This window comes from Salmo salar, chromosome ssa05, assembly GCF_905237065.1.
Source record: "Salmo salar chromosome ssa05, Ssal_v3.1, whole genome shotgun sequence".
Taxonomy (NCBI): domain Eukaryota; kingdom Metazoa; phylum Chordata; class Actinopteri; order Salmoniformes; family Salmonidae; genus Salmo; species Salmo salar.
In genome coordinates, this window is record NC_059446.1 from 70,526,317 (window position 1) to 70,541,776 (window position 15,460).

At 42.3% G+C, this 15,460-nt stretch overlaps 1 protein-coding gene and 1 long non-coding RNA gene across 2 annotated transcripts in view; one reads left to right on the forward strand and one right to left on the reverse strand.

Moving 5' to 3' along the window:
* LOC106605563 (hemicentin-2) overlaps positions 1 to 15,460 on the reverse strand; it is a 262,034-nt gene that overhangs the window by 81,078 nt on the left and 165,496 nt on the right. The window contains exon 77 of the mRNA XM_045718710.1: positions 15,069 to 15,344. Within this exon, the coding sequence (XP_045574666.1) occupies positions 15,069 to 15,344 (276 nt within the window). The remainder of the gene's footprint in view (positions 1 to 15,068; positions 15,345 to 15,460) is intronic.
* LOC106605560 (uncharacterized) lies at positions 9,531 to 10,064 on the forward strand. Its single transcript, XR_001328892.2, has 3 exons — positions 9,531 to 9,625; positions 9,839 to 9,916; positions 10,048 to 10,064. It is a non-coding gene; the product is annotated as an uncharacterized lncRNA (long non-coding RNA).

Sequence of the window (15,460 nt, forward strand, 5' to 3'; positions counted from 1 at the left end):
CCATTTTTAATTTTGCCCAACCTAGATCGAGGCACAGACACGGTCTCAATGGGGAAAGCTGAGCTGACTATGCTGACTGTGCTAGTGGCAGACTCCACTAAGCTGGCAGGCTGGCTAACAGCCTGCTGCCTGGCCTGCACCCTATTTCATTGTGGAGCTAGAGGAGTTAGAGCCCTGTCTATGTTCGTAGATAAGATGAGAGCACCCCTCCAGCTAGGATGGAGTCCGTCACTCCTCAACAGGCCAGGCTTGGTCCTGTTTGTGGGTGAGTCCCAGAAAGAGGGCCAATTATCTACAAATTCTATCTTTTGGGAGGGGCAGAAAACAGTTTTCAACCAGCGATTGAGTTGTGAGACTCTGCTGTAGAGCTCATCACTCCCCTAACTGGGAGGGGGCCAGAGACAATTAATCGATGCCGACACATCTTTCTAGCTGATTTACACGCTGAAGCTATGTTGCGCTTGGTGACCTCTGACTGTTTCATCCTAACATCGTTGGTGCCGACGTGGATAACAATATCTCTATACTCTCTACACTCGCCAGTTTTAGCTTTAGCCAGCACCGTCTTTAGATTAGCCTTAACGTCGGTAGCCCTGCCCCCTGGTAAACAGTGTATGATCGCTGGATGATTAGTTTTAAGTCTAATACTGCGGGTAATGGAGTCGCCAATGACTAGGGTTTTCAATTTGTCAGAGCTAATGGTGGGAGCCGTCGGCGTCTCAGACCCCACAACGGGAGGAGTAGAGACCAGAGAAGTCTCGGCCTCCGACTCCGACTCGCTTAATGGGGAGAACCGGTTGAAAGTTTCTGTCGGCTGAATAAGCGACACCGGTTGAGCATTCCTACAGCGTTTCCCTCCAGAAGCCATGAGAAAGATGTCCGGCTGCGGGGACCGTGCGAGGGGGTTTATACTAACGTTACTATCTGTACTTACTGGTGGCACAGACGCTGTTTCATCCTTTCCTACACTGAAATTACCCTTGCCTAACGATCGCGTCTGAAGCTGGGCTTGCAGCACAGCTGTCCTTGCCGTAAGGCGATCGTTCTCCTGTATATTATAAGTACAACGACTGCAATTAGAAGGCATCATGTTAATGTTACTTAGCTTCGGCTGTTTGAAGTCCTGACGAACCATGTCCAGATAAAATCTCCGGGGTGAAAAAGTTGAATGAAAAAAGTTGAGTGAGGGAAAAAGTAAAAATACACGGTAATGAAAAAGTAAAAAACCGTCAGGTATCAAAGTAAGATCGGCAACAAAAACGCACAGCAGCGTAAACAAGTCTGCAAGTTGTGACCGGAAACACGGAAACAGGAAACACGGAAACGACACCACGTCTAACTTCCCCTTTACTACCATTAACCTTTTTGATAACCCAAACTTAAATTATGAACTGCATACTTTTATGGACTCCATTTTCATTGCTAACCATATTGTCACGTTTGTCCTTTCTAGCATGGCCATCTAGTGACTATAATGCACAGGAAGTTGGTGGGACCTTAATTGGGGAGAAGGGGCTTGTGGTAATGGCTGGAGCTGAATCAGTGGAATGCTATCACACACATGGTTTTCAGGTGTTTGATGCCATTCCATTTGCTCCATTCCGGACGTTATTGTGAGCTCTTCTCTCCTCAGCAGCCTCCTGTGCTATCATGTATGTTTGCAACCACAGGGAGTGCTGGCCAGGGGTAAGATGCCCAACTCCCTGCGGGAGAGGAACGCCCAGGTCAATAAGCTGGTTCAGGAGGCTGTGTCCTCTCTCCCCCACACCTCCCTCCTCAACGTGGTCCCCGGCTTTGTGCACTCGGACGGCAGCATCTCCCACAAGGAGCTGTATGACTACCTCCACCTCACCCCTCAGGGCTACCAGGCTGTGTGCCAGCTGCTACACGCCCACCTCAAGGGCCTGCTGAAAATTGAAGGCCAAAGACCAACTGATGGCCAATGACCCACTCACTACATCAGAGGTAAAAATCCTGGTCCTGGAGAGCCACAAGAGTACAGTATTAGTATTTTAGTATTTTAGTATTTTAGTACAGCCTTTTGTTCCAACCCATGATTCAAATAATGATCTAGTCCTTGATTAGTTGAATCACGTTGAATGTTTTGAATGCTGGGCTGGAAGAAAAGCCCGCACTAAAAAGGCTTTCCAGAACCAGGGTTGGTAACCACTGCACTACTCCATTCTATGGGACCGTAATGTATGGGGAGGCAGGTACCCTAGTCGTTAGACCATTGGGCCAGTAACCGAAAGGTTGCTGGATCAAATCCCTGAGCTGACAAGGTAAAAATCTATCTAAAAATAAAATGTAAAAATTTTAACTTACCAACAAAATGGCAGAGTAGAGGACCGCTAAGCACTAATAGGATCAAACATCTGTGTTGCTAGTCAGATTTAACCTCTTATCACCAACTGAGATTTGATTGAGCTGATTTGAGAGATTATCCTTCTCTTTAGTTTCATGCTGTATGGTGGATATGATGAACAATATGCCAGGATCTCTCTCCTCTGGCTGATAGATACATTATAAGAGCTTCCCCACAGAAAGGTTAGGAGAATCTGAAAAGCTACCATACTAAAGGTTTGTTTTGTTTCCTCTGTCAAATAACCGCATTTCCTGTCTTTTTCTCTTCACTTTGAAAACATATACAGTCCTAGTGATCTGATTGGTTACTAATAGTTTCATTTAAAATCTCTTTAATGGTGTCATGTGTTTAGACACAGAGACCATTTACGGTGACGGTGCAACAAGGCGTCACTTGGCCAGTTGGCTCCACTGTTAAAGCATTACTTGTTTCCGGTATCTGTTTACCACCCTAACTTTTTGTTCTTGTGAAGATTTACCCTGAATGTCTTATTTTGGCTGCACACATATGGAGAATGAAAGGGAAGGGTATGGTGTATTTGGAGTGAATGATGAGGTCATTTCAAAGTAGCTCTGAGACTGGTGGGTATTTGACATGGATATGGTATGATACTGTGGTCAGTGTGTATGGATGTGGTGTAGCTAGCTTATACTCTTTATTCAAAGGCAGTCACCCCACGAGACCCAAGACTCCCTATAAAAGGCTGCTTTGACTGTTTGTATATACTGCCTGTGTAGTCCTACCTGCCTCTGTATCTTGAATGTTGATTGTGGAAAATCTGAATATGTGATGTCAAAATGCAATGCATTAAAACGAATGAAAGCTTACACTATGGACATTGCTTCTTTGTTTGCAGCTTCCAACCAATTGAGTGTGTCTGCACAATGGATCTGCAAAGAAAAGTTTTTAAATCAGCTGTAATCAGATAGCAAAACATTTCTCTCCATCACAGTTATATACATCCTACTTAAGACACTCCCACTCTCCATTCCTTATAGTTTTAGCCCAACAGGAAGAAGGTAACCAGATACTAAACCCTGATTACTCCCTTAAGGGGAACTGACCTCACCCCTCACCTCCTGACCTCAACCCCTCCTTCACCTAATCCACAGATGTCCATCTGTCTTCCCTATATCAACACGTCGCTCTCCTTTCCTCCATCAAACACATTCCAAAGCCTTGTGGCTTTCTACAGACTCTTTCTATTCAAGGATTCTTCTCTATCATTTATTTAATATCTCAATGTTCAAAGGTTAGCCGATTCCAACAGAGTACACATGGAACACAATAATGGTGAGATTTATTGAATTGGGATGACCAAACAGTTTTATACCTGCGTGTGATGTTCTGAGCACATCCAAGATATTGTACCTTGAGTTATGTCTGAGCAGAGAAACACGAGAGCCGTCTAGTGACACACAGTACTGTGATGAGACATTGGACCCACTCCTTTGTATGGTTAGTTGGCAGTGTCAGTTGTCAAGAAGTATTGTTTACCAGTTCCATCTTACAGCTTCTAACATGCCACAAAATGGAAGCTCAAGAGACCAAGTGTAAATATCTGTTTTTAAGTTGGTCTTCAGAGATATCATCGACATGGGGTTGAATGATCCAGCCAATCCAGCGTAGCGGTGTGGAGCCCAATACCGTGACTGATTAGTGGAATCCAGCAAGCACCAAACCGTTATGCTGTGAAAAAATGTTCATGTCCTATGATAGTCGATGTGAGATTTGACTAGGTGCAAACAGAACTTCTCTAACCCTTTCACACACACACACTGTCATTTTAGTTTGCTCTAATCGCTTGAATGATGATCTGGGCAGCATATTGACCTATCAGATCAATGATGCTTTAATTTCCTCATTGTTTTGATAGAGGAACATTTGATCATTGTCTTAATGTTTGCCAAGGAAACACAATCACAGTGTCTGGCTGACAGTTTCAAGCGGCCTTCAAGTCTTCAGGTGAACATTCTATTTAATGAACATTATTTGTTAGTTTGCTCTCAAAGAAGGTATATTTATTGAACATAAGCCATGAAGGCAGAAGAGTGTTTTGTCATAGTGTCTATCACAGGTCAGTATCATAAAGGGCCCTCATCCTCCTGTCAGGCTGGCTTCACTCATCAGTAACACTATGAGGTGTTGTTTTGGCCAACGTCCACTCTTTCCAAAACTCTTGGCGTATATAACACAAGCCACAAGGCAGGTGTTGGTTTAGGTAGGGCCACGCGCTTCATACAACATGGCCGATTTCATCTCAGACTCAGAATATAAACAGAGTAGTCATTCCCTCTTCAAGGCAATCAAACAGGCGAAACGTCAGTATAGAGGCAATGGAGTCGCAATTCTACGGCTCAGACACGAGACGTATGTGGCAGAGTCTATAGACAATCACGGACTACAAAAGGAAAAACATCCACGTCGCGGACACCGACGTCTTGCTTCCAGACAAGCTAAACACCTTATTTTTCCTCTTTGATGATAATACAGTGCCACTGACGTGACCAGCTACCAAGGACTGTGGGCTCTCTTCTGGCCAACGTAAGACATTTAAACGTGTTAACCCTCGCAGGGCATGCGCAGACCAGCTGGCATATTCAATCAGCTTGCACATATTCAATCTTTCCCTATCCCAGTCTGCTGTCCCCACATGCTTCAAGATGGCCACCATTGTTCCTGTACCCAAGAAGGCAAAGGTAACTGAACTAAATGACTATTGCCCCGTAGCATTCACTTCAGTCATCATGAAGTGCTTTGCGAGACTAGTCAAGGACCATATCACCTCCACCTTACCTGTCACCGTAGACCCACTTCAATTTGCTTACCGCCCCAATAGGTCCACAGACGATGCAATCACCATCACACTGCCCTATCCCATCTGGACAAGAGGAATACCTATGTAAGAATGCTGTTCACTGACTATAGCTCAGCATTCAACACCATAGTACCCTCCAAGCTCATCATTAAGCTCGAGGCCCTGGGTCTGAACCCCTCCCTGTGCAAATGGGTCCTGGCCTTCCTGACGAGCCGCCCCCAGGTGGTGAGGGTAGGAAACGACACCTCCACTGATCCTCAACACTGGGGCCCCACAAGGGTGCGTGCTCAGACCCCTCATGTAAGTCCCTATTCACCCATGACTGCGTGGCCAGTCACGCTTCCAACTCAATCATCAAGTTTACAGATGACACAACAGTAGTAGGTTTGATTACCAACAACGACGAGACAGCCTACAGTGAGGAGGTGAGGGCGCTGGGAGTGTGGTGGCAGGAAAATAACCTCTCACTCAACGTCAACAAAACAAAGGAGATAATTGTGGACTTCAGGAAACAGCAGAGGAAGCACCCCACTATCCACATTGACGGGACTGCAGTGGAGAAGGTGGAAAGTTTCAAGTTCCTCGGCGTACTTATCACTGACAAACTGAAATGGTCAACCCACATCACTGGCTACTTTAATAAATGGAACACTAGTCACTTAAATAGTTTACATATCTTGCCTTACTCATCTCATATGTATATACTGTATCCTATACTATTCTACTGTAGCTTGGTCTATGCCGTGCTGACATTGCTCATCCATATATTTATATATTCTTAATTCCATCCCTTTACTTAGATTTGTGTGTATTGGGTATGTTGTGAAATCTGATTTGATTTGATTACATACAGTTGAAGTCTGAAGTTTACATACACTTAGGTTGGAGTCATTAAAACTTGTTTTTCAACCACCCCACAGCACCCTCACCTTATACTTCCAAAGTTGTGGCAAAATGGCTTAAGGACAACAAAGTCAGAAACAAAAAAAAGAATATGTATGAAATGTATGCATTCACTACTGTAAGTCGCTCTGGATAAGAGCGTCTGCTAAATGACTAAAATGTAAATGTAAAATGGAGTGAACATCACAAAGCCCTGACGTCAATCCTATAGAAAATTTGTGGGCAGAACTGAAAAAGCGTGTGCGAGCAAGGAGAAGAGGTCGACCGATTATGATTTTTCAACGCCGATACCGATTTATTGGTTAGCCGAAAAAAGCCGATACCGATTAATCTGCCGATGTTTTATTTATTTTTTAATTTGTATTAATGACAATTACAGCAATACTGAATGAACGCTTATTTTAACTTAATATAATACATCAATAAAATCTTTTTAGCCTCAAGTAAATAATGAAACATGTTCAATTTGGTTTAAATAATGCAAAAACAAAGTGTTGGAGAAGAAAGTAAAAGTGCAATATGTGCCATGTAAAAAAGCTAACATTTAAGTTCCTTGCTCAGAACATGAGAACATGAAAGCTGGTGGTTCCTTTTAACATGAGCCTTCAATATTCCCAGGTAAGAAGTTTTAGGTTGTAGTTATTATAGGAATTATAGGACTATTTCTCTCTATACGATTTGTATTTCAAATACCTTTGACTATTGGTTGTTCTTATAGGCATTTTAGTATTGCCAGTGTAACAGTATAACTTCCGTCCCTCTCCTCGCTCCTACCTGGGCTCGAACCAGGAACACATCGACAACAGTAACCCTCGAAGCAGCGTTACCCATGCAGAGCAAGGGGAACAACTACTCCAAGTCTCAGAGCGAGTGACGTTTGAAACGCTATTAGCGCGCACCCCGCTAACTAGCTAACCATTTCACATCGGTTACATCAGCCTAATCTCGGGAGTTGATAGGCTTGAAGTCATAAGCAGCACAATGCTTGAAGCATTGCGAAGAGCTGCTGGCAAACGCACGAAAGTGCTGTTTGAATGAATGCTTACGAGCCTGCTGGTGCCTACCATCGCTCAGTCAGACTGCTCTATCAAATCATAGACTTAATTATAACATTATAACACACAGAAATACGAGCTTTGGTCGTTAAAATGGTCGAAATTGGAAACTATCATTTAGAAAACAAAACGTTTATTCTTTCAGTGAAATACGGAACCGTTCCGTATTTTATCTAATGGATGGCATCCCTAGGTCTAAATATTGCTGTTACATTGTACAACCTTCAATGTTATGTCATAATTATGTACAATTCTGGCAAATTAATTACGGTCTTTGTTAGGAATAAATGGATTTCACACAGTTCGCAATGAGCCAGGCGGCCCAAACTGCTGCATATACCCTGACTGCTTGCACGGAACGCAAGAGAAGTGACACAATTTCCCTAGTTATATATATACTTGTGTATTTATTTTAAAGAAAGGCATAAAGAAAGGCATTGATGTTTATGGTTAGGTACATTGGTGCAACGACAGTGCTTTTTTCGCAAATGCGCTTGTTGAATCATCACCCGTTTGTCGAAGTAGGCTGTGATTCAATGAGAAATTAACAGGCACCGCATCGATTATATGCAATGCTGGACACGCTAGATAAACTAGTAATATCATCAACCATGTGTAGTTAACTAGTGATTATGTTAAGATTGATTGTTTTTTATAAGATAAGTTTAATGCTAGCTAGCAACTTACCTTGGCTTCTTGCTGCCCTCGCGTAACAGGTAGTCAGCCTGCCACGCAGGCTCCTCGTGGAGTGCAATGTAAGGCAGGTGGTTAGAGCATTGGACTAGTAACCGGAAGGTTGCAAAAACAAATCCCCGAGCTGACAAGGTAAAAATCTGTCATTCTGCCCCTGAACAAGGCAGTTAACCCACCGTTCCTAGGCCGTCATTGAAAATAAGAATGTGTTCTTAACTGACTTGCCTAGTTAAATGAAAAATTCTAAAATTGGCAAATCGGTGTACAAAAATACCGATTACCGATTGTTATGAAAACTTGAAATCAGCCCTAATTAATCGGTCGACCTCTAGCAAGGAGGCCTACAAACCTGACTAAGTTACACCAGCTCTGTCAGGAGGAATGGGCCAAAATTCACCCAACTTATTTTGGGAAGCTTGTGGATGTCACGCCCTGACCTTAGACATCCTTTAAATTGTCTATTTGGTAGGTCAGGGTGTGACTAGGGTGGGAAATCTATGTTTATATTTCTTTGTTGGCAGAGTATTGTTCCCAATCAGAGGCAGCTGTCTATCGTTGTCTCTGATTGGGGATCATACTTAGGCAGCCCTTTTTCCCACCTTCAGTTGTGGGATCTTGTCTTTTGTGTTGCATGTGTTTGCTCTCCTAGCTTTACGTTCGTTGTATTGTTTATTGTTTTTTGGTGGTACATTTAAAATTAAAGAAAATGTACGCCTACCACGCTGCTGTCACGTCCTGACCATAGAGAGCTTGTATTTTTCTATGGTAGATTAGGTCAGGGTGTGACTGGGGGGTTTTGTCTAGTTTATTTATTTCTATGTTTTGTTCTAGTTTCTTTTTTCTATGTTGGGGTTTTTGCCTAGTTTAAATTTCTATGTTGTGTTCTAGGTTCTTTTTTCTATGTTGGGTTTTTTGTCTAGTTTACATTTTCTATGTTGTGTTCTACGTTCTTTTTTCTAGGTTGGGGTTTTCGTATGATTCCCAATTAGAGGCAGCTGGTCATCGTTGTCTCTAATTGGGGATCATATTTAAGTTGTTGTTTTTCCCACTAGTGTTTGTGGGAGATTATTTTGAGTTTATGCATGTAGCACCTCTTCGTCACGGTTTGTTGTTTTTGTTTATAGTTTATTGTCTGTCTTGCATAGTTTCACATAGAAATAAAGATGTGGAACGATACGCACGCTGCGCCTTGATCTCTTTCATACGACAGCCGTGACAGCTGCACCTTGGTCTTCATTGAACGACGGACATAACAGTGGAAACCTGAAACGTTTGACCCAAGTTAAACAATTTAAACACGATGCTACCCAAATACTAATTGAGTGTATGTAAACTTCTGACCCACTAGGAATGTGATGAAAGAAATAAAAGCTGAAATAAATCATTCTCTCTACTATTATTCTGACATTTCACATTCTTAAAATAAAGTGGTTTCCTAACTGACCTAAGACAGGTCATTTTTACTAGGATTAGATGTCAGGAATTATTAAAAACTGAGTTTAAATATATTTGGCTAAGGTGTATGTAAACTTCCAACTTCAACTGTACATATCCATCATACAGACACATCCATCATACAGACTCATCAATCATTGAAAAATATCCATAATACTTACTGTACATATCCATTCTGATCAACCTCTCTCTCTCATCCTCTCTACCAAGGGATTCCTAAAACTGATGTGCAACATTCAGGTGTCAGTGAAGCTACAGGTACAGTGTAGGACCCAGGGAGAGTTGGAGACCAGATCAACCCCCACAGACACCATGACAGACTGTGTGACTGTAAGGGTGAGTGATTAGGAAGTCATTGCTATTCGTCCAGTATGTATATTTTAAGGGTATACAGTAGTTTGTGTTTACATTTTTTTTTTTTTATATATCCTAGCCTGCTTGTCACTCTGTTTCTTACAACCCATAATAGTAATGTTTTTGAATGGCAATTAGTTGGCAGAAACTGAATGGTACTCAGGCTAATACAGCAGTTTACTTTGTGTCACTCAGGGAGGAGGAGAGAGGGTTTGAGTGGAGGCTGCCTCTGCCAGGAGTCTGCCAAATCCTACCGCAAGCCCAGGAAGGCCTGTGAGTTTCTGTAACACTAACAGCAGTACATTGAAGAGTTACTACAATACTTGTTACAGTGGACTCTCTCAAAGTCACCAATCGGTGTATCTCTCTCCCATCCCATCCTCTCTGACCTACGCACAAACCAGTTGTGGCAATGTGCCTAAAGAAAGGATTTAAGAATCAGTGGAAATGCCAGAAGATCATTGAAAGAGTAGAGAAGTCAAAGGGTGACCAAGGCAAAAACTTCATGAGTATTCCAATTTAAAGAGTTGACCTTTAATAACTACTTTATAAACCTTGTAATCATGTTTTGTAATCTCATATTGCTCACTCAGGAACCATGACTAGTTTTTTTTATAAAAATGTATTATATAATTATACTCCTTTGAAATACATGTTTTTATAACAAGTTTCACTATGTGTGTGGATTGATTTCCAATGTATTATTTTATCATTTTATCATTCGATTTAATATATCCTTTTGCGTTTTTTGTGCCACTCTAAATCCCTCTGTTGCTACTTCATTAAATTCACATTTCTTCACAGCGATTTTGCCGAAATAGAAATCACCCAAGATTGCACCATTCAGTAGGACATGGGTGAAATGACAAAACTTAATTTAAGACAATAATTCATGAAGAGGAAGTATAAACATAAGACAAGAGCGCAAGCCTTCGTCTCCCCCGAGGATTTACAAGCTTATATATTAAATGTGAAAAACAAGCCATGTTTTACATAAACACCAGTTAAATGTATTATTGTTTTGAAACGTTTTACCTTTAAGGTATTTATAAGGTAATAAACCTGAATTTGTACTTGAACTACAGAGTTTACATACATGATCAAACGCAGAACACAGAAAGGGACTCAGTGAATGGACTCCAGGGCAACAGTCACAAGGGCAGTGAATATCTAAGAACATTTAATTAGAAACAGAAATAGGCAGTACAACTGAGCAGTGGATGTTTGCCCCTTCAATTACCATGTGGAAGACCAGTTTTTAAAAAGAATATCAGTTTATAGAGATGATTGACATAAAAACACACTGTCGAGGTGGGTTCTATTCTAAGGGGATAGGCCCCTCCCTTCTGACCTCTTGTTGATTCTCTCCTCACAATCTAAAAGCATTGGAAAGGAGCTAAGCACATTAAACCCAGCCCTGTGGTGGTAAGATGGGGCAATTACAATATTGACAATACCACTTATTTCTATCCAGTCCTTTTTCAGATTAGCAAGGGGAGTCAGTGAGGGTAGAGGGAAGGGAGTGATTGGCTCCCAGCCAGCAGACGTGCAGTGTGGTAGTCTCAGTGGTTGATCAGAGGCAGAGAGAGCGCTACAAGGCCCATCAACATCAGACCAACTCTGGACTGGAATGGAGGGGCAGGTGAGTGGCCTGAGAGAGAAAGAAGCATGGGAGAGGAGGGGACAAAGATAATCGGAGAGAAGGGGGATATGTAAACTTCCGACTTCAATTGTATATATCTTCTCGATTCCTGTCTGTACCCACCAGTTCAGAAAATGTCTGTATTGCATTTCCATGATGTATGAAAATGATCCTCGCACAAACACATACACAAACTAGAACCAAATTAAATTCTACATAATAAAAACAACTTTGTGACATTTAATTACGCATTATATCCCACATAGGTCTTACTACAACAACCCACCCACTTACCGTTGACATCCAGACTAATGGTCTTGGACATTGAGATGTTAGTTAGAGAGTTCTTGGCCACACAGGTGTATATCCCTGCATTTTTCAAGGAGACGCCTACGGCCATCAAAGGACCAGTCGCGGGCAATGATTGGTTGTTGTGTTTCCACCAGTACTCGCTGGTTGGCCGGGAGTCGGCTGAGCACTTCAGATTGACAGAGATTATTGAGCCAATCACCACTAAGCCTGGGCCAGAGAGGTTCACACTCAGAGGGCCATCTACAGAGAGAGGTTCAGAGAGGGGGGGGTCATAATAGGGAAAAGTCTAAACGGAATCCTTGGGACATCCAACTCTGACATCACCCCATTGAAGTTGAAATGTAAAATGGTTAAGGTAAGGGTTAAGGTCAGAGTTAGGTAAGAGTTATGGTTAAGGTTAGGGTTTAGGGTAGGGACGTCCCAAAGATGCCAGATAGCACTAACCATCATAATAGTGGTGGGTTTCTGACTTTCTACATAATATAACATCAAATGCTTATCTTTTAAAATATTTTACCAACAGATTAAAACACCAGTACTTACAGTTCACCAGTAGCTGGTATTTAGGGCTGGTGTGTGGACCAAAGAGGTTGGTGGCAACACACTGATAGTTTCCATCGTTAGACACCTTGACTGGACTGAAGTGCAGAGAGTTGTTAGAGATGGTGATGTCAGAGTTCAAGGTGTTGTTCAGGACCAGAGACAGGTTGTCCTTCATCCAGTAGATGGTGTCATAGCGTCCGGTGACATCACAGGTCAGGGTTAGGTTGTCAGATGATATCGGCGTTTTGTTTCGTTTCACCGTCACCGACTTTATAGCCTCTGTGAGGACAGAGCAAGTGTATTGCTTTATGTACAGTATCAAGATTTGTCATTTGATCAAATGTTTAGTTCCAGCGACACAATAGTTGGATATATAAAACATGTATATATATATAAAACAAATGGTTGTACGATCTGATGGATTGTAAATTACTGTTTTATATTACTGTTTTATATATTTCCTGTTTTATATCATTATATCCTCTTAGCATGAGTTTTTATATCTTTAGAGATTGAAAGTAGTGTTAGGTTCAAACTCTGTGATTGAGAATAATTTAATTATTTAGTGGACTGCAGTGGAGAGTAGGAATGTGTACTCTCAAGGCCTCTCCCGACTGATGAGAAGTCCTGTGATATGCACGGAGGAGCACAGATAAATCCTGGCTGATGGATATGTACATCTTTGTCGAAGGAGGGTGTGAGACCTCAAGGTATAAGTGGACACTGCACAGTACTGAGCAAAAAAATTAACTCAACGTTCAAGAAATTCAACAATTTTACTGAATTACAGTTCATATAAGGAAATCAGTCAATTTAAATACATTCATTAGGCCCTAATCTATGGATTTCACATGACTGGCCAGGGGTGCAGCCATGGGTGACCTTGAGGGGACATAGGCCCACCCACTGGGGAGCCAGGCCCAGCCAATCAGAATGAGTTTTTCCCCACAAAAGGGCTTTTATTACAGACAGAAATACTCCTCAGTTTCAATAGCTTTCCAGGTGGCTAGTCTCAGACAATCCCGCAGGTGAACAAGCTGGATGTGAAGGTCCTGGGCTGGCATGGTTACACTTGTTCTGGGGTTGTGAGGCCAGTTGGACGTACTGAAAAATTCTCTAAAATGACATTGGAGGCGGCTTATGATAGGGAAATTAACATTCAATTCTCTGGCAACAGCTCCGGTGGACATTCCGGCAGTCAGAATGCCAATTGCACGCTCCCTCAAAACATGAGACATCTGTGGCATTGTGTTGTGTGACAAAACTGCACATTTTAGAGTGGCCTTTTATTGTCCCGAGCACAAGGTGCAACTGTGTAATGATCATTCTGTTTAATCAGCTTCTTGATATGCCACACCTGTCAGGTGAATGGATTATCTTGGCAATGAAGAACTGCTCACTAACAGGGATGTAAACAAAGGGGTGCACAACATTTGACAGAAATAAACTTTTTGTGCATAAGGACAATTTATGGGAATCTGTAGTCTGATTTACCAATGACGGTGAGCATCCTGGAGACAGTGCTGTTTCTGCCAGTGGCGTTGTTGAAGGCCACACAGGTGTACTCCCCATGACTGGTTAAAGTCAGTGGGCCAGTCTCATACACTGAGCCAGTCGCCACCTGGGAGCCATTGAAGAACCAGCTGAACTGGCTGAGAGGCTGAGAGGAGGCTGAGCAGTTGAATGTCACTCTTTGTTCTGTTTCGGCAATGGGTGCACCAGCTATCACAGGTTGCTTGGGTCCATCTGAAAATCAGACAACGACATCGAAACATTCAACTATAACTACCTTATGGTTGATTATTGACTTCATAATATGTCATCACAGTTATTACCTTCTCTATCTTTGACAAGAATACATCCGCAGTATTACTTACAATTCACTAGGAGTGTGTAGCGGTTGCTAGTTCTGTTGCTCACACTATTTCTGGCCATACACTGATATTCTCCATAGGAAGAATACTGGACAGGGTTGAAAGTCAGTGTTCTGTTGTCGAAAGAGACGTGGGTTCTGTTATCCAGATGCACTAACGTGAGGTTCTTCCACCAGTGAATGGAGCTAGGATCACCAACAATATTGCAAGTCATTGTAAAGGAGTCACCCTCTATCGCCTGGGTTTCACCGGTGCTTATGGACACTGAGGTTATTGGCGCTGAGAACAAAGTGAAATTGTTTCAATGGTTGCAGTAGGTTTAAAGGCTGCAGAAGTTTTTTTTGTTCTCAAGAAAGTACACCAAACTAATCAATTAAAGGATTAAGGTTAGACCAAGTCTCACCAACAACAGTGAGGATCTTGGAGACAGTGCTGTTTCTGCAAGTGATGTTGTTGAAGGCCACACAGGTGTACTTTCCATGACTGGCTAAAGTCAGTGGGCCAGTCTCAAACACTGAGCCAGTCGCCACCTGGGAGCCATTGAAGAACCATCTGAACTGGCTGAGAGGCTGAGAGGAGGCTGAGCAGTTGAAGGTCACGTTGTGTCCTGTTTCTCCTAATGCTGGTCCTGTTATAATCGGCATCTCCGGTCCATCTATCATACAAAAGACAATCAGTTAGACCAGGGGTGTCAAATTCCTTCCATGGAGTTCCTAGTGTCTGCTGGTTTTTGGTTTTTCCATTCAAATAAGACCTAGACAGCCAGGTTTGGGATTTCCTTACTAATAAAGTATGTTAATACGTCAATCAAGTTCAAGGGAGGATCGAAAAACCTGCTGACACTCAGCCTTCTGTGGAATGAGTTTGACACATTTGAATTAAACCCAACATCTGACATTGGTCAGAAGGTCAAATGTCATCAACGAATGTCAGATGGTATAAGAGATGGGATCCAAACCATCACGTTGACTTTACTACAATATTAATAAAGGAAGTTCTCAAAGATTCCACCAAGGCCATGGGGTCAAAGTTGAACTTGTTAATGCCTACTCACAGTTGATGATCAGTTTGTAGTATGGGCTGGTCATGTTGCTGAAGGGGTTGGAGGCAGAACACTGATAGTCTCCTTTGTCAGAATGCTGGACCGAGTTGAATGTCAGTGTATTGTTGTTCGTAGAGAAGTCAGTTCTGTTGCTAGCATACAGAGGCCAGCCGTTCCTCATCCACTGAATGGAGTAAACCGTTCCAGCGGTGCTACAGGTCAGGGAGAATCTCTCGTTCAGTATTGGCTGGACTCCAATTTCTTTCATGATGGTCATGGTCACAGTTGCTGTGGAAGCAGATCAAAGGGTTTTTCAGCACTTTTATCTCAACTTACATGTTATTATACTGTAGGTTCAACAGCACGTATACTGTGTCTAAAACCAAATGTACACAAAGTAAATC